The sequence below is a fragment of the Hypomesus transpacificus genome, chromosome 10 (genome assembly GCF_021917145.1).
Source record: "Hypomesus transpacificus isolate Combined female chromosome 10, fHypTra1, whole genome shotgun sequence".
NCBI lineage: Eukaryota > Metazoa > Chordata > Actinopteri > Osmeriformes > Osmeridae > Hypomesus > Hypomesus transpacificus.
Genome location: NC_061069.1, coordinates 13,364,132 through 13,386,889, shown reverse-complemented (window position 1 = coordinate 13,386,889; position 22,758 = coordinate 13,364,132). Strand labels below are relative to the sequence as shown.

Here is a 22,758-nt window from a genome sequence, read left to right as displayed (position 1 = left end):
CGCTGGAGGAACCATAACCCTACCCAGCAGTGCAGAGTCCATTCTGGAAGCTGCCATCTTAGCTGTTTACCTCCCAGTCCACCTTTGCCTGTCAGCACTGGTCTACAGAGACAAGGTAAGAGGTCTGACTTGCTGTTAATCTCCCAGCCCACCTCTGCTGGTCAACACTGGTCTTCACTGGTCAGCACTGGTCTAAAGAGACAAGGTAAGAGGTCTGACTTGATTTTAACGTGGTAGATCGTGTTTGATATATTTATCTAAACTTCATCTCATCTGAATCACAACTCTTATTGTATTTAGTTTGGGTTTTGGGTTCTCTTTTATCCACAATGTTAAGTTAAAGGTTGATTAATGGTCAATACCATGAAGATTGTAAACTGTGAAGATTGTAGACATGACGTTACTTTTTTCCTCAGACTGTGAGACCAGTAAACTTTACATACTAGTTCCTAAATATTTATATGACCTTAATTACTCCAAACTGCATGTTACATACATAAGCATTCAGATGAATAAAAATAACAGTTTTTTCTGGTTTACACAGATCACCTATACTGACAACTTTGCCATTTTCCTCCTCCTCCACTTCCTCCCCCTCCACCACCAAGAGTAGTGTGCTTATAAGGTAAACTAGTGTGCTTAGAGAAGGTAAACTAGTGTGCTTAGCGAAGGTAAACTAGTGTGCTTAGAGAAGGTATAGTAGTGTACTTAGAGAAGATAGACTAGTGTGCTTAGAGAAGGTATAGTAGTGTGCTTAGAGAAGGTAGACTAGTGTGCTTAGAGAAGGTAAACTAGTGTGCTTAGAGAAGATAGACTAGTGTGCTTAGAGAAGGTAGACTAGTGTGCTTAGAGAAGGTAAACTAGTGTGCTTAGAGAAGGTAAACTAGTGTGCTTAGAGAAGATAGACTAGTGTGCTTAGAGAAGATAGACTAGTGTGCTTAGAGAAGGTACAGTACTGTACTTAGAGAAGGTAAACTAGTGTGCTTAGAGAAGATAGACTAGTGTGCTTAGAGAAGGTAAACTAGTGTGCTTAAAGAAGGTAAACTAGTGTGCTTAGAGAAGGTAAACTAGTGTGCTTAGAGAAGGTACAGTAGTGTACTTAGAGAAGGTAGACTAGTGTGCTTAGAGAAGGTAGACTAGTGTGCTTAGAGAAGGTACAGTAGTGTACTTAGAGAAGATAGACTAGTATGGTTACAGAGGGTACAGGGGGATGAACAGTTGGAGCAGGATCTGGAAGAGAGGCGGGGAGGGAGACTCATCATCCTCTAGAACTGACACCCCAGTGCAACAAACAAACTCAGTGGACGACTGTTCCGATGATGTGGTATCCACGGGCCAATCAGGCAGTACTCCTCCGTCTGATCATAAGGACGGTGCAGGCACTCAGCAGGGGGGCCTGAGGGAAGGCTGGAGGGGCCATCTCCCTCGGTCATGGGGAAGGGTTAGGGTTACCCTAACCCGGTCATGGGGAAGTCTCCTGCAGAAGTGGAGCAGTGGAGCAGCAGAGTCTGAGCAGGGACCTGGGGGGGTCCACATCCTGCCTAACGGTACTAGGGTGAGCCCCCCTGTGAGGCCCCTCCCTCAACGCAGGGGATCCTCCACCCCCACAGACCACAACCCCCTAGAGGGGTCTGAGCTCAGTAGCTTGCACCTCGCGGAGCAGTACGCAGAAAAGCTGGAGGTCTACAACATGAAATATTCCTACCTGAAGTCCTGGCCAGGCATGCTGCGCCTGCTGGCTGGGATGGAGCTGTTGTTCGCAGGCATGGTATTCGCCTGTGTCTGCGCCTACATCCAGAAGGACAGCCAGTGGTCCAGCGCGTATGGACTGCACAGTGGGGTGCCAGGGTACCACTACAGGGGCCCCATGACTCCCTTTGTGCTGGCCGTGGTGGGGCTGTCCTGGGTGGCCACCCTGCTGCTCCTGGTGATGGGCTTCACCATGTACTACCGCTCTATTCTGCTAGACGCCCCCTGGTGGCCACTGACGGAAGCTGCCATCAACGTAGTCCTGTTCCTGCTCTACATGGCTGCTGGCATTGTGTACCTCAACGACCTGAACAGGGGAGGGCTATGCTACATGACGGTCGGGGTCAATCCCCTGCTGTCCAGACTGTGCAGGGTGGATGGGGGACAGATGGCAGGTGCTGCGTTCATCTTCATCACCATGGCAATGTACCTGGTGAGCTTCTTGGTGTGTCTGAAGATGTGGCGACATGAGGCAGCGAGGCAAGACAGGCAGCGTTGGGAGAGAGGCAGAGAGGGCAGAGAGAGGCAGCACTTTGAGAGAGGCAGAGAGGAGGTGAAGCTAATGGATATTAGTAGAGTAAGTCCAAAATTAATTAAATATATTGTTAACATTTTTTATAATACCCACCAATATATCAGCATCTTCCTACAGTATATAATAACATCCTCTGACCTTTCATCCCAGGAGTGTCATCTCCGTGGCGTGGCCTCGTCAGCCCCCTCCACCCCCAGGAGGATTGTATTTGAAGATGAGATGGGTTCTGAGAGGCAGGTCAGAACTACCCAGCACAGAACCAGCCAGCACAGACCCAGCCAGCACAAAAACAGCCAGCATTGGCTCGTTGGGCTCCCAACTGCACCAGACTACACTTCCAAACCCAGAGTAATCGCAGATTACATCCTGTGAGTGAGCAGTGTGACCTACACAGGACATCACATTGATGACTCGAGGGAGGAGAGAGAGCAGGAGCAGGAGATAATAATGATTATTTAACAGATGCTTTCCTCCAAAGAAACATACAAGGGGGATTCAAACTTGTGACTTCTTTTTCTGCAGTCAAATGCTCTACCACTGAGATATACCCAAGGATCCTTGTAATTCGCAGTCTAATTTAGATCATTAACTAGCTGGATAATGTCCTCAGTACATTCGCATCAGATTAGGGATATTCAAAGATAGGGAAAAGTAAGGCGACCATGTCAGAAAATCTGAACATGGTCTTCCTCATTGTAGTCACCAGTCCAGAGCACTGAAGTACACTTAAGTAACAAATACAAAGAAAAATACCTGACCCTAATAACAAGTTGACAGGACACCTAGTGTTGTAGGACTTGAGACTGGTGCCCATGTTTAAGTTGACCGGACACCCAGTGTTGTAGGACTTGAGACTGGTGCCCATGTTTTGGGTTAGGGTGCCCATGTTTTGAAGGTCTCGGTCTTGTCTCAATCTCGAACAAAGATGACTCTGGATTTTATTTCAAGACTGGTCAAGACCACAACTTATCACCAAATTGCCTGTCTATGTTAAATGTATTTGTTAATATCATTACTGTCATTGGATGTAAAACGTCACACTTCAAATGCAACCAATAACACTAATTTCTCATTTGAAATGACCCATCACCAATCCTCGCACCCTAAAAGTGAAGGAGAGAGACAGGTGAAAGTGAATGTCTGAAGATGTTGGCCAAATCAGCTATAATTAGATTTGGTTAGCTGAACCACAAAGAGTTTACAATAGCGTCCAAAAGAAAACACACAGTTTGTGCAAAGACGTTCATTGAGACGACTGGGACTACATCAAACTTTTACCGGCATTTAGAAAGAAAACATTAAAAAAGGTAAGCTAAGCGTAACTGACACTATCAAAGCTAGTGACTTAACGTTTGCAATCTGCCCCTGTACCAAAACTCTTCAGAAATCTCTTCCCCCTCTACACAAAGATATTTTGTGAGTATTAGCTAGCTACCTATGTAATGTTATACAGTTTAATTTGCTTGCCAGATTATGTTTGTGATAATGAGCCAGGCCACACATGTTGTAGCTAATCAGGTGCGGAGCCAGACATTGTAACAGTGCGTGTCCACTACAGCGGAGCAGGCGGCGTATTTAACACCTAAAGCTGGGCCTTAACGCTCGCGTGGGGTATTGTGGGAAAGCGAGCGGAGTGTTGCGATTTGAAATTTCTCTATGTGAATGTGTTTATTCACATTTCATTTATTCATTTAGCAGACGCTTTTATCCAAAGCGACTTCCAAGAGAGAGCTTTACAAAGTGCATAGGTCACTGATAAAAAAACAACAAGATAGCCTTAAAGCATTTCGGGTAGACAAAACAAGAAGCACACATTGTGAACAACCAAAAATAAGTTTCGAAGGGAAGAACCATAAGAGCATGTAGTTAAGCAAGTTACAATTAAACAACATGAATCTCTAAGTGCAAGTGTGTACCTGTGGAAAAAGCAAGCAACAATAATATATTTCACAGTGAGTACAATAATTTTAAGACAGTTACAACAAACCAACAAAAGCAACAAGTCTCTCAATAAGAGTCATTATGATGCTGGAGAAAACTAACATCAGATCCAGAACCTAGTCAAACCCTGCTGCCTGTGTGTTTGTTTTTGAGTGGTCTGGTCTTGACTCAGTATCTCCCTGCCTTGGTCTTAGTCTTGACTCAGTATCGCATGACTTGGTCTCGGTTAAGGTGGTCTTGACCACAACACTGTGGATACCTAATGAGACCAATATAGTGTTATACAAGCTTGTGTCCTGTTCCCAATGGTACACACATGCAGACACAAACAAACAAGTAGGCAGGCAGGGAGACCAACAGGCCATCTTCACAGACAGACAGGCAGCCAAACAGACAGACAGGCTGACAGACAGCCAAGCAGACAGACAGGCAGCCAAACAGACAGACAGACAGGCTAATCTAACCTGTACTTCCTGCTCACTACAGGAAGTTCCCTGCGGTGCAGCGCCTGGAGGAACGGGATGATTACCGGACCGTGTTTAACGACCAGTACCAGGAGTACCGAGAACTGCATGCCGAGGTCAGCCCCACCCTGGCCAAGTTCACACGCATGGACGCCATGATGGACACTCTGCTGAGGAACGGAGACCAGGGGGTGAGACCAGCAGACAGACAGACAAGCAGACAGGGAGGCAGACACGCAGGCAGGAAGACAGACATATAGGCAGGCTGGCAGACAGACAAGCAGGCATGGAGAGTAAGAAAGTAAGCCAGAGAAAGAGAGAGACTGCAGGCAAACAAGCAGGCAGGCCATCTACACAGACAGACAGACAGACAAACAGACAGACAGACAAATGAACAGACAGACAGGCAGCCAGACAACCATAGCATCTACACAGACAGACAGGCAGACAGACAGACCAAACATGTAATATATAATATTAATTCTGTCTTACAGGAAAAGATGAGAATTGATAATATATTGAAGAAATATGAGCAAAAGAAAAATGTAAGTGACAAATAGTTATTGTCTTTGCCATTCATTCATATTTTCTCATTGTCTGAAATAATTCCCCAAATTATCCAGCAACTGCCACAGCCTTTAACTATAGTGGAACTATTCTCGCTTTTAGCTGCAGTAAACCCAGGTAGAACCCGTTCCCTGTAAACCCCGGTAGAACCAGCTCCCTGTAAACCCAGGTAGAACCAGCTCCCTGTAATCCCAGGTAGAACCAGCTCCCTGTAAACCCCGGTAGAACCAGCTCCATGTAAACCCCGGTAGAACCAGCTCCATGTAAACCCAGGTAGAACCAGCTCCCTGTAAACCCAGGTAGAACCAGCTCCCTGTAAACCCCGGTAGAACCAGCTCCATGTAAACCCAGGTAGAACCAGCTCCCTGTAAACCCAGGTAGAACCAGCTCCCTGTAAACCCAGGTAGAACCAGCTCCCTGTAAACCCAGGTAGAACCGGCTTTCTGAGCAACATTGCCGTTCAACCAGACCATGCTCCTGTCATAATAGACTGAGCAGTAGCGCTGCTGCTGAAAAGGTGTGTGTGTGTGTCTGCACATGTGCGTGTGGTTTTGTGGGTGTGTGTTCACTAGGACCCAGCCTTCCTGGAAAAGAAGGAACGTTGTGAATACCTGAAAGCTAAACTCAGCCACATCAAGGACCGTATCCGAGAATACGACCAGAACACAGAGACTTGAAGCTGAAGAACCTAGAGACCAAGCTGAAACTCTTCCAAGGGCCTTTACTGTGTGATGTTGTCACCACACATATGATTCTTGTGATGTGTTGCTCCGCAATGCTGTGATTGTTACATGTCTGCCATCACTGCAGTGTTTGAGTGTGGGACTGTAGAGAGGGAAGATCATAAACTCTCAACTTTGGACAGCTCTCCCCAGGAGACATTCTTCCTTCAGTGGTCTCAGTTAAAAGTTGATTTAGACTTAAAAGTCTAAATCAACATACTTGCTTTGCCATGTGGTTGCATCATGTCTCCACTTTATTGTTGAGAAATAAAGGGAGTCTGATCAGCAAACCTGTTTACACTTTGAAGCAATTTGTCTTTGTTCCATTTAGATATCAGGGAGGATAGTGTGGGAATTTGCATACTGCTGACAGGAATAGCGTTTGAATATCAACAACATCACCAAAAATCTGTATATCAAAGACAATCAATATTATTTGTACTAAAATCATGTTATAGATGATACTTCTGTAAAATGTCTGCCTTTCCAAAATTAAACCTGATCATAAAAGTATGATTATTAGAGTATCATATTACGCAGAAAACATTTGGTCATTGTCCATGGTAACTTACTCTGTGAACCTAACCTGCTCGCTAGCAGGTTTTCCATGACAAACTCTGCGTTTCTACCTAGATCCTCCCACTTTCTGAGCCTAATAGCATTGGCAGACATGGGTAATCCTTTTCTGGTTCAGCCGACCGATCTGTAACAAAATTTAATTATCTTAGTTATACGCTGGGAGATTTTAAAACTGTGATTTAGTATGTTTAAATTCCCTAATGAATACCTAAGTTAACGTTACCATTTCCCGTCACAATATGTAATTTATTTTAGCAACATTCTCAGCCCTTACATCGCTAATGTTACACACCGTACATTAGAGATGTGACGTGCACTCAGAACCGGCCAAATGCTTTTTGGCACTGAAATAAAGACAAATAATTGAAATTGTATTTGGTCTTCTTCATTACCTACAAATAGAAATCCAACAATGAGTATTTGTATTAGCTATTGTTCCTACAATTTACATCACTTGTGACCATGCTGTAACTGATGTTCCAGTAAATCTTTTTCAAGATCAGCCTTTATTCTTCTACCGTAAGTAGGCCTACACCATCTCTGTGTCAGTTTTTGGCACTTTATTCATGAGATGCAGTTTGTACAACTCATTTACTTGTAACTGGGAATACATGAGATTACATAACATTTCACAGTTCCACATGCAGAATTCACCTGCCATTAAATTAACATCTCAATGTTTACAGCATCCATGCTCTGTTCAACAGGATCAGAATGTGCAAATTGTTTTTGATATTGTAGGGGGTTAAATATTGGCCAAGCAACCAAAACGAATTCCCCTATGGTTTAAAGGAAGATGGGAAACTGAACAGTGTATTAGCATGAACCATTAATGCCAAAACCAATAGAATTCCAGGTATTTGACAATATGGGTTAAAGCAGAGCAAGAATGGTCAAAGTACGGTTAAATGAAATACGCATTTAATAACATTGCAAATGAATGAAATCAATTACAAGGCAAACATGTTACAAAATGAAGGCTTTAAATCTTACCCACTCTACCATGATCATTGTAAATCAGAGAGAAAGCAAGAGGTGAGCAAGGAGTAGGACAGTAGGACAAGGGAGAACTGAGGAGAAGGTCTCAGGAGATGAAGAATCCAAAGAACAATGCATTACAATTCCCTTTATACACAAGAACAACCAATCAGACCACATCTTGAATAGGGTTAGGGTTAGGGTATCAAGTTGAGACCGTCCAGAAACTCCAGACTTTAGCATATGAGAGGTGGGGGCAGGTTTGACACCCAGCCTTACAATATTCATTATTCTCATGATGTCAGTGACAATTCCACACAAGCCTGTACATAAAAGTGCATGGGGAGAGAACTAACAGTAGCCACCATACATAATTCTCTGCATACATTTCTGCGGCAGCAATGTGTCTTTGTCGTCTTAATCATCATCATCCTGTGATGAACAGCATTCTGTTGGGGGTAACTGCTACCACAAGTTGAAATAGGCACCAATTGATATTTACTTTGTATCATGTCGAATATGATAAAACAAAGGTTATGTCGAGGCCAAAATTACAAGCGTATAGACTTAAGCAAAATATGCCTTACCTGTTCGTAGTATGTTTTAATATTTAATATAACATTGAACATGCTATTTTATTATTATTTTAAGTCCACCACTTTTTCTCCTGTAATATTAACGGACAGTGGGGTTAAATGTTCAATGTATGGACTGGCTATTGTATTCAAATGTAGCCTATGCATTGACTCGGGAGCAATTGTCTCCCACGCCAATTGTATACACTGCTACAGCCGTGCTGCTTTGTTCCAGAATATGTGCTCAGACTGACCATAAACACAACATAAAACTTGTATCTGAAGTGTGGTGAAGTAGGACAACGTTTTTTGTCGCCGGGTGCCATGGTGGATCCTAGTATCGGAGCTCCATTGATGTTGGCTTTTAATAGTTCTCATGCCCGCACTTAACTCTGAGTTGACATACTCCGAGTTGACTTAACAAATTCAAATCAGCTTTTCTGGAACCAAAGAGTCAAGAGTTTTCCCATTTTAGAGCAGATCAGAGTTCAGGGTTAGTTTTACGGTTTGTTAAACTCGCTACCTGGAATACCCCCCTCGATAAGCTGAAGTCTTGTTTTTTTATAAAGTATTTTATTAGTGATTTAATTATATATTTCCCTGTCATAGTGTGTGAATTTATCAAGTAATGTTCCTAAATGTCCTCCATATCTATTGGGCAGAGACAGAGATGACCGGAGTTCCCATTGTGACTGGGTCATCACCAGCTTCTCATGTTTTCTACCTGACATGCGCAGAGCAGTATTACAACAAGTACTCAACAGAACAGGTAGTCAACAGAACAGGTAGTCAACAGAACAGGTCGTCAACAGAACAGGTAGTCAACAGAACAGGTCGTCAACAGCCAGACAAGTTTAAATAGGCACTAATGGCAGAGATGTGCCAGCACCTACAATAAATGACCTACGCAAGTGGAAGTAATTTGTGATGTCACTCTCATCAACAATAAACTTTCATGGAACAAAGCTGAACTTGCGCTATCTTCATTGCGTAAGTAAACAGCAAACTTTTTTTCAGCGTCACTTATCTTAGGTAAAGAAACACTAAATGCTGCAATAGTTGCTGCAATCTGGTTGTGTGCTTTAAATGTATGAATGAACTGGAAAATTAATCTGGTGAGATTGTAGTCTAATGAGGAGTAATTGCTTTAACATATATTCTTAGTTCATGTCAAAAAACTACAGAATGAAGAACATAGCATGAGCGCATGTGTATGTCTTACTGTCCTGGAATATTATACCTCACTTACTTTGAATAGAGTAGGAACACATCTGTTGGTGTATATAACACAACTGTGTTTGTCTAGGGGTCCCAAGTGTACTTTAATGTGTTGCTGTCTCTTGTGCTGCTTCACCACATGGTGCAGAGATGGACATTGGCAACTGGCTAGCAGATCCACACGCTGTGAATACCATGCCTGACTGACTCCTCTACTGATCACCGCACGTCTAAATTATTTAGGTCTGTTGGGTTCAGTTGCTGTAGACTGAAAAAGATAGGCTAGGACATAAACACAGACTGATAGATAGGCTGGGACAGAGACAGGGTAGAATAGAGACAGGGTAGGATAGAGACAGGGTAGAATAGAGACAGGGTAGGATAGAGACAGGGTAGAACAGAGACAGGGTAGGATAGAGACAGGGTAGGATAGAGACAGGGTAGGATAGAGACAGGGTAGGACAGAGACAGATACAGAGACAGGGTAGGACAGAGACAGGGTAGGATAGAGACAGGGTAGGACAGAGACAGATACAGAGACAGGGTAGGACAGAGACAGACAGACAAGCAGGCATGGACAGCGATAGACAGACTATGGTAGAGACAAACTGAGACAAAACTGAAACAGAAAATTTGTTATTGAACAGCGTCATGGTGTGATTGTATCATTGATTGTAAGTTTGAAACTTTCCCATTGTCTGATGTATAAGAGAAAATATCATATTTTCGCTTTACAGGCATTCGATTTGTCAGAATCATGCATGACAGTCGTTACAATGACAGCCCTCCCTTCTACAGCCCCCCCCAGCACAGCCCCTCCCCAGCCCTCTACCCCCCACGAAACAGCCTCTACCCCCGCAGCAGCCTCTTCCCCTGGAGCCAACACGAGGCCTCCCCTCCACCAGACTCCATCTATCAGGACGAGCGTCCTCAGTTCTTCCACGACTGGTTTTCACCGCCCGGTCTGGTGAAGACCTTCCAGGGCGTCACCATCCTCATGAGCTTCCTGATCTTCGCCTGCGTGGCATCTACCCTGGTGTGGGACATGCATGGCCATGGGGCGGGGCTGGGGGGCTATGGGCTGGGCGCCGCGGGGGCTCAGGTGGGCTACTACGGAGGCACCTACGGCTACGCCAGCTCCTACATGACCCCCTACTCTGCTAAGTCCGCCATGATCTCCATGGCAGCCATCAACTTTCTGGTGTCGCTGGGATTCCTGGTGGGGAGTTTCTCTCGCTCGCGTGCTGCGCGTGGCCGCAGGTTCTACCTGGCGGTGTTGGTGTGTGACGTGGTGTTGGCTGTTCTCCAGGGCATCATTGACATTGTGTTTGTGATCGGGGTGAACCCAGCGTCCCAGAGCTCCCAGAGTGTGCTGTACAACCCCATGCTGAGGATGTGCCAGACCCTGCAGGGGCCCAGCCTGAGTGGCAGCGTGGGGTCCGGGCTCCCAGGGGGATTCCCCATGTACAACCAGTACCTGCAACATTACTGCTTCATGGACCCTGAGGAGGTGGGTCCTCTACATCCAGTAGCTCTGATATTTAGCAGAGTGCTTTATATCGAGTATGTCAAGATCTAGCAGGGTTCTCTTCATCCAACAGGTCTATATTTAGCAGGGCGCTTTACAGGTATGTATAGTAGATATCTAGTCTTGGTGTTGGGTATGACTGTGTCTGTGCTGTCTGTTCCCCAGGCTGTGGCGCTGGTGTTGGGTCTGCTTGTGGTCATAGCTCTGACCATGGCTGCTTACTATGCCTACAAGACACGCAGTAAGATCTGGCGCCATGGCAAAGCCAACATCTGCTGGGAGCGGCCGATGCTCAGGGCTGCAGAGGGACAGGACGTCCAGGACTGGGTGAGCAGGGAGCAGTCAGGTCACATTCACATGTTACGCATTTTGTATAAGTCTTTATTTAGTGCTTTGTGTCAAGCAGGTCCATATCAAGCAGGTTTATAAATGGCAGGGTGCTCTATATCTAACAAGTGTATTTCTAACAGGTCTATATCAAGTAGGCCTGCATCAACTGGTGTATGTCTAACAGGATGCTCTATATCTGACAAGTCTATATATAGCAGGCCTGTGTCAACTAACAGTGCTCAGGTTGGGGTAGAGTGTTCAGGACTGGGGTAGAGGGCTCAGGGCTATCAGGTTGGGTTAGAGTGTTCAGGGCTATCAGGTTGGGGTAGAATGTTGAGGACTGGGGTAGAGGGCTCAGGGCTATCAAGTTGGGGTAGAGTGTTCAGGACTATGGTAGAGTGTTCAGGACTGGGGTAGGGGGCTCTGGACTATCAGGTTGGGGTAGAGCAGAGGTCCCCAAACTTTTGTCTGCGAGGGCCAGATAGTTTTCCTTTCTTTAATGTGGGGCCGGGTCGGAACAGAAAAACTACTTGGGCCGGAGTAACTACCAGTATTATTGTGGAGATTTTATTATAATTTTAAATGTATATATTAGTGCTGTCAAACGATTAAAATATTTAATCGCGATTAATCGCATTAATGTCATAGTTAACTTGCGATTAATCACAATTAATCACACATTTTCGTCTATTCTAAATGTCCTTTGATTTCTTTTTGTCCAATTATTAGTGTTGTAGTTTTTCTAACGTCAGTAGTTGTTGTGACAGCATGTGAAAAAGACTACAATAATTGCTGGGCCAAAAAGAACGTTAATCGCGCGATAAAAAATGTACGCACTTAAAATGGGTGTGCGTTAACGGCGTTAATAACGCGTTAAACTGACAGCACTAGTATTTATTATGCTAGATTAGTTTATTACTATGTTATGCACCGTACATCCGTACATATCACAGCCTATTAAAAGAGCATTATTAATATTGTAAAACACTTTTTTCATATTCATTGCTATTGCAATCAAAACATCTACTTAATAAATAAAAAAAAAAAGAGTGGCATTGTTCAGAGGGCCGGTCCAAATGCGTTGGCGGGCCGTAGTTTGGGGACCCCTGGGCTGGAGGGTTCAAGCAGGGGCAAATCTAAGTTCCCATTTTAGGGTGGGCTAAGCCCCTAGATAAAACCTATTATTTTTCCTGTGACCCAGCAAAACTAGGGGGGTCTGAGAGCATGTTCCCCCCAGAACAAATGTTTGATAGTGTCCACTAGTGGGTTTTAGGAAGAGAAATTAACAAATTTAGATTTAAAATATGAAAGAAAATAAAAATAGATATATATTATATATATATTTTTTTAATAATATATATTTTCTTTTGGGGGGGGGGGGCTAATGAAACTTTTTGGGGGGCTCTAGTCCCCCAAAATAGGGCTAGATACGCCCATGGGTACAAGACTATCAGGTGTGGCTAGAGCAGGGCTGCACAATTAATCTAATTTTAATCACAATCACAATTTTTATTTATTCTTTAACCTGTTAATTAGTAGCGTCACACATATGTGATCGTTCGAAAGCGGGCCCCACGGAGTACTGTCACATGTGTGATTCTGAACATTCCAACCAAATATTTTCCGATCGACAAAACTATATGACAAATGCTATATTATGGCTTTAAAATGTACAATTAGGAGGCTAACAAGTAGCACTAGCAGGTAGTAGCATAGGTATGAGTATTATGTTAGGTTGCTAGGTAACGGAAGCTAACTAAAGCTAGCTAGCTTCCATTTTGCAAAAATAACTCACTCTGGTGGAAGCGGCGGAAATATTTAGAACTCACTCGTTAACGGGTTAATGAGATGCACTGAATTTTGGTGAATAAGAGGACCTATTTTATTTTGATGCACATATTTGTACATTAGCAGGAATGTTGCACAATATGGATGTGAAAGCAGTTATAATTAGCCTATATGACAATAACATTTGTTTGGGTTAAAATCAACAAATAAGCGTGATAGTTAATCATACGTCAATACAATACATTTTGGCCATAATCGTGCAGGCCTAGGCTAAAGTATTCAGGACTGGGGTAGAGGGTTCAGGACTGGGTGGGGTTATTGTCTAAATAGCACTCCCTATTGTAATCTTATGATCTGCTGAATGAAGTTGGTGTGAGTTATGACTGTGGTTTCTAGTGCCGTGGGTCTGTTTGTCTTTCAGTGGCACACCTGGTTTCTTTGTGGTACATCATTAACCAGGTTGATAACACCCTTAGTGTTGAAGGCCAGAGAGCAAACATTGGTGTTTACAGTTAGTCAGCAGCATTCTTCAAGCCATTATATGGTCACCATGATCTAAGGAACAAATAAAAACGTTCAACTCATTTTCAAATGGTGTTTAACAGCTTGCATGTGAGCGTTCATTGTTTATTGTTAAAAGGATCCCCATTAGCTGTCACCAAAGTGGGGGAAATCTTCCTGGGGTCCAAGCGTCAGCATTAGATTTGAGGGAAGAAGAAAATAGATGGATAGAGTAATGTGGTATTCTAAGCATGTGTTATCCTTGGGATATACAAGCCCTTCACATGCTGTTTCCTATGCTATGCTCCTGCTATCTCTGGCTTGAACTATCCTAGGCTTGTACTATCCTAGGCTTGTGCATTGCCAGGCTTGTGTTAACCTAGGCTTGTGTTTTGCTAGGCTTGTGATATGCTAACCTTTTGCAATGCTAAGCTTGTGTTATCCAATGGTCCAGGGCCCACAGGCAGGCCTGCATTTTAAACCTAAGTAACAGAAGGCCAGTGAAGGCGATAGCCTTACATGGGAACATATATAATGGATGTTATGTATAATGAACACAAGTGTTGGATTGCCTCAAAGCTAACAGTGTGCAGCCGTGAATCGTTTAATCTTAAAAACAGCACAGTTCTGCTTGTCTCAGGAAACAACAGATGTTATGTATAAAATGTATAACTCGTATAGCTGTTGATGACGGTGTAGATTTCTGCTGTTAGATTCACAGCATCATACTGTTAATGACTGTTGGTCTATATGTATCAAGTTGATGGAGTTATATGTATCCTGCTGTAGCTTCATGCTTTGAAAGATGTTTGAGGCCTGAGAAGCTTGAGTTTGCTCATCCTCCTCTGTAAAACTATTTGATTTAATAGTATGGAGATTCGTTAATACCGCCTTAGTGTGAGAGATTCGTACAAGGGTTAGGGCTATGGTTAGACTGTGTTCCATGAGGGGTGTTCCATGATGGTGTTAACATTTACATCTATTTATTTAGCAGATGCTTTTATCCAAAGCGACTTCCAAGAGAGAGCTTTACAAAAGTGCATAGGTCACTGATTATAACACAGAGATAGCCCCAAACATTGCGGGTAGCCAAACATGAAGCGTACATTGTAAAAAACTAAAATAAGTGCTAAAAGGGAAGAACCATAAGAGCATATAGTTAAACAAGTTACAATTAAACAACATGAACCTCAAAAAAGTGCAAAGTGTACCTGTAGAAAAGCAAGCAACAGTAAAAATATTTTACAGCGAGTACAATATTTTTTAATCAGTTACAGCTAACCAACAACAGCAACAAGTTTCTTCCGTCTGAGAGATTTTGGATGTAACGTTATATCCTGAAAATAAAAATGGTGCTAGTATTCCTTGCCAGCAGAGAACCCTTCTTCTCACATGACCTATAGATGACACTAGGCTTACGTAAACAAACTGACCTAGGTTGCTATTAGCATACTAGAGGTGAAATAAATGCAGGGTTCTCAAGTGTCACGCATTGAGAGTGACAGTCACTCATTTCGGTCTTTAGTCACACCCTCCCGCCACACATTGTATTTCTCACGTCGAATTTTTTATTTTTTTTATAATATATTTAATATGCAGCAGCACTCAACCCTAATTCCTCTGGCCGCCCCACCCTCACTATGGAACCGGCAGTCAAGGGCGTCTCCCCTGGAGTTCTTAGTCGAGCCTGCCACTTATCAGCCAATCAAAAAAAGAAAGGGTCTATACAATAGTCAATCGGAAAATAGCACCATTGTATCTGGGTAAGATTTAATGCAACAACCAATGGAAAAAAAACATATCCTGTCATTTTTCGGGATTCTGCTACGTCTTCCGAAAGTTTTGTTCACCTACAAAGCAAACCACTGGAGCTCGAGCATCACTTTGAGCACAGTCATGATCTCCTGTTTTAATGTTACAACAAATTCACAACTTGTTTGACACAAACAATGACAACTTGACTGCTGTTAAAAAAAAATCCCAGATAATTAGCATCAGTTTTTCACGAGTCTCTTAACCAACAGTTTTACAGCCTGTTCACTGACAACACCTGCTCAGAACAAGTAGTTCATAGATGTAAAACTTGAGAGCCCTGTAAATGTGTTTCTGTGCTAAGTGAATTATATGGTGAAGCCAAGGGTCAGAGAACTCTGTAAGTGTTTCATTCACGCGCACTCTACCTCTGGGATTGATTATATTGACAGCTGACATGCTGAGGAGGAGACTTCTTTCCATTAAATGGTCTTACATGACAATTTGTGAACCAGACAAACTTTGTATTGCGATCAGACTTTGTCTCCTTGCTGGTAAGCATTAAATCATTGTACTTTCTTTGAATCCGACAACTCTGTGCATTACTTTATAAAGAAATTACCTTAACAGTTTTTAAGTAAAAGTCATTGTGATCCTGGAGGAAACTAACATCAGGTCCAGCAAATCATTCCTAGGTACGGTTGTATTCCCGGAATAAGTGTGTCTCGAGCCTTTTCTTGAAGGTGGAGAGACAGTCAGGCCCTCATTTACTAAAAAGATTGCGCCCATTTCAGGCGTGAAATAGCGGGTAAAGACATAACACCATATTTACAAAGGCAGCGCACTTGAGTAAAAATGCAGATTACCGCTGCTGGGAGGGTGTAAGGGAAAGTGGGTGTGTATATTTCTAGCTCCTGTTGCTTAACTTTTTTTTTCTTTTCCTCGAATCACCCATGGTGGTAGTAACATGCAGGCGTTTTTTCCCGTCTTTTAACTGCGCGCTAATTAACACTAATGGGTGCTGATTGCCCGACGAGGATCTGGTTTCATAAATACCACGCAAAATGTGGAAAGACACCGTCCGCTATTTGCGGTTGGGCAAAAGCGCAGATTAAGCTGCGGTCGCAATGTTAGTAAACTAGGCCCTCAGTGTCTCTGATGGAGGTGGGGAGTTGATTCCACCACTGGGGGGCCAGACAGGAGAAGAGCTTGTGTTGGGACCGGGCAGTCTTGAGATGTGGGACCACCAGACGGTTGTCAGAAGAAGACAGTAGGTGGTGGGTGGGGGATGTAAGGCTGCAGGAGAGACTTGATGTAGTCGGGTGCAGTCCCGTTCACCACTCGGAAGGTCAGTACCAGGGTCTTGAATCTGATACGGGCCGTGATGGGTAGCCAGTGAAGGAAGATGAGGAGTAGGGTAACATAGGAGCGTCTGGGTAGGTTGAAGACCAGGCGGGCCGCTGCGTTCTGAATCCTCTGGAGAGGGCGGGTTGCACATGCTGGCAGACCGGCAAGCAGAGAGTTGCAATAGTCCAACTTGGAGAGTACAAGTGCCTGGACTAGCAGCTGGGTGGAATGCTCAGACAGGTATCTCATGATCTTCCGGATGTTGTAGAGGGTGAATCTACTTGACCGGGAGAATGCAGCAATGTGGGCTGTGAGGGAGAGCTCGTCATCTCTGGTAACCCCGAAGTTCCTGGCAGAGGATGTGGGGGTAAGATCCCAGGGTAATTGAGAGATCACGCTGGGATGAGGGGGTGGGGGAGGTGGGTTAAGAAGGGAGGAGAAGGTAGAGAAAAGTTTGTTGTGAGCAGGAGGGATTTAAGGAGGGAGTGATACTTATCAAGGTCCAGACCATCTTTGGACTTGCGCCATCTCCTTTCAGGTGAACCATGTTGGAGAGGGCCGCAGCGTCCTTCAGGCCCCCACGCTTGTCATCTGTGAGAGAGCTGATCCCCTGCTCAGGGTCCAGAACAGCGTGGTCGCCTATGGCGACGGACCAGCAAGCATCTACAGTGAGGGAACCTACAATGCGTGAGTGTTCAAACTCGGTTGCTTAGGTAACAATGCTAGCGCAAACTGAGGTTAACAGCTCAATTTTAATACGAGGTCAAATATCCGGTTGAATCTGTATTATTGTTAAATGAACATATTGAACAATATGTTCTGCCTTAAACAAGCTACAAGCCACACACTGATCATTTCTGCCTTGACACCTCTGTTCCCTGAGCTAACAGCAGCACACACAGTCACAAGCGGTAGTTGCCAAACAGGAAATCATACTAAAGTGTGTGATGTCTGTAGTTGTCATGACAACACCAACGGGCCTAAGGGCGGGCCTCCAGGGGCGAGTCCCAGAACATCAGAGCAGGCTGATAGTCCAAAGAAGAGCCTGCGCTGCCAGACCCCCCCACCAGAGCTGGAGACCAAGCATTACCAGACTGGCTACACCACAGCTGGAGAGACTGCGGAGCTGAGGAGGAGCTGGGGAGGAGTTGGGGAAGATACCAGGGAGGAGGGCCAGGACCATAGCCACCTCCTGTTTAGGTGAGTCACTGGGGAGGAGGTGGGGGAGATACAGGAAAAATGCTGATGAGGATGGGGTAGATGCTGGGGACGTACTGCATAGGCAGGTCACACTGGATAGAATTGTTATTGATTGTCTCATTATTATCCTCTGCTCTACCGTTCCTCCTCCTTCCCTATCTCCTCCTTCCCAACACTACTCTCCTTTCCTCATCAGCATGTACCCTGAAATCAGCTGTGACAAGCAGCGCCAGCAGTGCCGGAGGGAGTTTGCAGCTACCCTGCAGGTCTACAGGAGCCTGTGTGCTGACATGGATGACATCAGTGACCAGCTGCACAAACTGAGCTGTGAGCTGGACTCCCTGGATGAGACCTCTGTGAAGTACCAGGTAAGAGAGCTCTGTGAAGTAACAGGTAAGAAACGGTTGACAGTGAAATGTGTATGTTTACATTATATTATACATACTCTCTCTCTACTGCTCTTTCTCTCTACTGCTCTCTCTCTACTACTCTCTCTCTACTATTCTCTCTACTGCTCTTTTTCTACAATTCTCTCTGCTGCTCTCTCTCTCTGCTACTCTCTCTGCTGCTCTCTCTCTCTACTACTCTCTCTGGTGCTCTCTCTCTGCTGCTCTCTCTCTCTGCTGCTCTCTCTCTGCTGCTCTCTCTCTCTGCTGCTCTCTCTCTCTGCTATTCTCTCTGCTGCTCTCTCTCTGCTGCTCTCTCTCTCTGCTACTCTCTCTGCTGCTCTCTCTCTCTACTACTCTCTCTGGTGCTCTCTCTCTGCTGCTCTCTCTCTCTGCTACTCTCTCTGCTGCTCTCTCTCTCTGCTACTCTCTCTGTTGCTCTCTCTCTCTGCTGCTCTCTCTCTCTGCTGCTCTCTCTCTCTGCTTGTCTCTCTGCTGCTCTCTCTTTCTGCTGCTCTCTCTCTCTGCTGCTCTCTCTCTCTGCTACTCTCTCTGCTGCTCTCTCTCTCTGTTGCTCTCTCTCTCTAGTGCTCTCTCTCTACTACTCTCTTTGGTGCTGTCTCTTTTCCCTGATGCTCTCTCTCTGTTGTTCAGGGAGTGGCCGATGAGTACAACCGTTTGAAGGACCTGAAGAGAGTAAGACCATTATCCATTTATTAATATCTAGATCTATTATCTACAGTATACTATATGTCTATGGTAGTGGTGGGCATAGATTAAAAAAAAATCTAGATTAATCTCTCTGTAATCTTGGAATTAATCTAGATTAAAATGGCTCATTTGAATTCCGCCAAAGGCATTAAGAATATGTGTGCTACCCAAATAATGACTAAAAGTAAGTCTTTGAGAACGGGTTTCTCAAGCCAGGTGAGCAAGGAGATTAGTTAGCTTGGCTGATAGAGCTGTGCTGACAGCCTCGGTTGCACTCAAACATAGTAGTTTGACGACGACTCTTCCTGCTACATCTGTGCTTGGCCCGGCATCTTCCGCATTAGCTAAGGGATGCTTCGCGTTTAGGTGGTATTTGAGACTGGAAGTCGTACAGTAAACGAATTCCGCGTCATACAAGGTGCAAACAACCTTAGTCTTGTCGAGGTTTCCAATGGGAAGGTTCTTAAAAATACATTTTTCCTGAAGCAAACCCGGCGGCTTCATAGCTGCATCTACGTTACCACGTCACGTTCTATGTGGTAATTTTTACGTTACGCAGCACGTTAACGCCGATAACGGCCCACCACTAGTCTATGGACATGGACTAACCCATGGACTAACCCTTACCCTATATGTATGTGTTTGATCAACATATATCTACAGTATATTTATTCATTATATCCATTAAACAGTGGCTTCAGAAAGTATTCAGACCTCTTCACTTTTAGCACATATTATTGTGTTGTACATTTAATTGTAAGTGGATACAATTGCCATATTTCCCTATTAATCTGCACGTAATTACATAAAACTAAAAAAATGAAAACATTAGATTTTTTTTTAAACATTACAATACATTTTCTAAAACTGATCTCCTTAAAATTCTGTCACTTACTTCAGGTAAATCCACTTGTAGAAGCCTCTTTGGCAGTTAGAGCTGTGAATCTTCCTGGGTCTCTGCAAGCTTTGCACTCCTGGATCTGGGAAAGTTGTCTTGTTCTCCCTGGGAGGTCTCCTTAGTTCCATCAGACTGGATGGGAGAAGTCGGTTCTGAATACTACCAAGTAGCAGCAGTGACCAAGGGTTGTGAGGCTAGATTGAGTTTGATACAATATTGTCGGCAAGTGTACGCTTGTCTTGGCTGTGCGCTCCAGGGTCCTCATGTATAAAGGATCGCGCAGCTTTCATACCAGAAGATGGCATACGGCCAAAACTCGAAAAGTACCTACGCACAGAAATATTCACTTGTATTACATTTACATTTATGCATTTAGCAGACGCTTCTGCTAAATGCATAAATGGTATGAAAGCTGGTATGAAAGCTGTATAAAACCGGTCATACGCCAGGTCCTGCGCACCTTCCCTTTATAAATCACAACCAACGTGAGACTGACCGCACGTGAACGAACCACTGACCCCGCCTTGCCTCCTCCCTTAAATGAATATGCAGATGGACTGTAAATGCACTCCTGAGGTCATTTCTTTCTCTGAATGATCGTATTTCTTCAAATAAACGCTGCCCTCAAATAAACGCTGCACCAAAAATGAACGTTAAACTCCGCTGCGTTTATTCGAAGAAATATATTGACTGTGAGAACGAGGTTCTGACAACCGAGTGGGGAGGCGAGAAAGTGTGTTCTGTTTGGCGGCTTGTCATCAGGTATTAGCGACAAAAACAGAAAGTTGGTGGATTGGAAAACTGTCACTATTTGCGCCCTTTCTTGTTTTTAACCTGTATCACTTTGAGATTTAGCTAGATGTAAAGTGCATTACAAATTAAATTATTATTATTATAGGGCTAAATGCTGTGGGTTCAGTGAACCGGACCATGGCAGAAATTAAGAAGAAATGGTCCAATGTAAATCTTTAAATGAAGAAACAAGTGGTGGCGCATCGTAACAGCATGGCAGCTATAGGGTTAGCGTGACATGCATTTCCTGAGTCATTTTGTCGTTTGTTTGACACCCTCAAGTTTAACAGAAGTTATTAAGTGGTGGTGGATTAAACAGAAGGCTATATAGCATTTCCCGTTTTGGGTTTTGGCATTTTGATGTGATCATCCACATTAATGATCAAACTTTTATTTGTATGTTTTTTGAATAGTGAACGTCATAAACATAGTAGTGGAAACTTTATTCTGTAATATTTGGTGAGTTTTGGCACTTTTCAGTTCGAATTTGCCACATTACAGAGCCAGACAAGACTTTACGGACGGTCCGCACATTCTCACATCTGCTCAAAAGTTTCCGTGACGGCCCACAGATTCTCACGTGAAGTAAATCTTTATACATCACAAAGTGTACTTGAAAACCAGCGTACGCAAGCTTTTCAAACGTTAAACATTTATACATGAGGCCCCAGGTCATTGTGATGTGAACCGTCGCCACAGTCTGAAGTTGCGTGCATTCTGGAGCAGGTTTTCTTCAAGAACTTCTATGTATTAGGATGTATTGATCCTTTCCTTAATTCTGAACAGTCTCCCTGCCGGTAAGAAGCACCCCCATGATGCTGCCCCACCATGCTTAATCGTGGGGAGGGTATTAGCCAAGTGATGAGCAGTGCCTTGTGTTCATCAGACATAGCGCTTGGAGTTCTGCCCAAACAGTTACATTTTTGTACAGTCAGAAATGAGAATCTTCCCTTACTCCAAGGGCTGCCACCTGCCTTGTACAGCAGGAGTGTCCAGCCTCTCTATCATGAAGGCTGGTTGATGGAATGCTGCTGAGATCGTTGTTGGTGTACCACAGCAGAGGGTCTGACAAATTATGTAAATGAGAGATTTCAGTTTGAGGACATACAGATAACTGTGTAGCTTAATTATTATTATTTTATGGCAGTTTTATCCGTTAATAATTAAAGCACAATAAAACATACCAACAATAAAGGGGTTTGAGTACTTTTTGAAGCCACTGTTTATTAAAGCTATGTTACTATGAAGACAGCAACCTGCTGTATTAATGACAGAATTTTCTATTTTATTTCTGGGACTTTACAGCTTAACAGAATGGTTATGAATGGGTGGTGAGTGTATGATGCATAGGTGATGTCTGGCCGATATCTTGTACCTGTGCCCCTCTGTAGACCATAACCCTCTGTAAACCCTAACCCTCTGTAAACCCTAACCCTCGTAGACCCTAACCTTCTGCAGACCCTAACCCTCTGTAAACCCTAACCCTCTGTAGACCCTAACCCTCTGTAGACCATAACCCTCTGTAGACCCTAACCCTCTGTAAACTCTAACCCTCTGTAAACCCTAACCCTCTGCAGACCCCAGACTACCTGACCAAGAAAAAGCGGAGTCAGGAGCTCAGACAGAAACTCTGCCACATAAAGCGACTGGTGAAGAACTATGACAGTGGCTTGTGCTGAAATTGGTCTCTCTGTCCATCCAGCCCTGAACACCACCCTGTGTTCAGGGGCTCAACAACCCCAACACCCTGAACACCGTTATCCAGGACAGGAGAGTGGCCTTAAGCCTTATGGACAAACAGCTCTTATCCAACATGAAGGTTAAAACTGTTGTCAAGAGTATACTTAGTGGTAGAGTATTTTACTGCAAATCAAAACTTTGCAACTCTGCAAATTCCCCTTGTATGAATATGAATACATCATTTTGTACAAGAAGCATGGGTATCTACTGGTTACTTCATCACCCAGCAGCCCACCAGTACCCCCTCTCCTCCAAGACATAATTTAACGGGACAGGATGGGAGTCTGGTCTGAGTCTGGTCACTTCAGGTCCAAACTTTTACCAAAGACATGCTGTTTGAATTCTGATTGTGTGCATTTTCCAGGTATTTTATGTATGTCAATTATTTGTCCAGACGTAATGTTGTCATTAAACAACAAAATTTATAAAATCAACAAAGCTTGTTTCTGTTGCACAG

General features: G+C 44.0%; 1 protein-coding gene across 1 annotated transcript; it reads left to right on the top strand.

Moving 5' to 3' along the window:
- The first annotated feature begins 96 nt into the window (after positions 1–96).
- On the top strand, positions 97–22,747 carry LOC124472625. Its single transcript, XM_047027584.1, has 13 exons — positions 97–205; positions 545–2,326; positions 2,435–2,652; positions 4,712–4,880; positions 5,184–5,234; positions 5,829–5,929; positions 10,082–10,838; positions 11,022–11,183; positions 17,113–17,261; positions 17,532–17,774; positions 17,971–18,142; positions 18,815–18,856; positions 22,139–22,747. The coding sequence occupies exons 2-13, from the start codon at positions 1,211–1,213 to the stop codon at positions 22,238–22,240; spliced, it is 3,282 nt and encodes a 1,093-aa protein (XP_046883540.1). The 5' UTR covers positions 97–205; positions 545–1,210; the 3' UTR covers positions 22,241–22,747.
- The last annotated feature ends 11 nt before the right edge of the window (positions 22,748–22,758 follow it).

Bases quoted from the DNA above. Each gene is read 5' to 3' on its own strand.
- LOC124472625 (XM_047027584.1), top strand. From the start codon at position 1,211: ATGAACAGTTGGAGCAGGATCTGGAAGAGAGGCGGGGAGGGAGACTCA. The intron at 17,262-17,531 runs GTGAGTGTTCAA...TGATGTCTGTAG, and splicing joins AGTGAGGGAACCTACAATGC to TTGTCATGACAACACCAACG. The intron at 17,775-17,970 runs GTGAGTCACTGG...TTTCCTCATCAG, and splicing joins CATAGCCACCTCCTGTTTAG to CATGTACCCTGAAATCAGCT.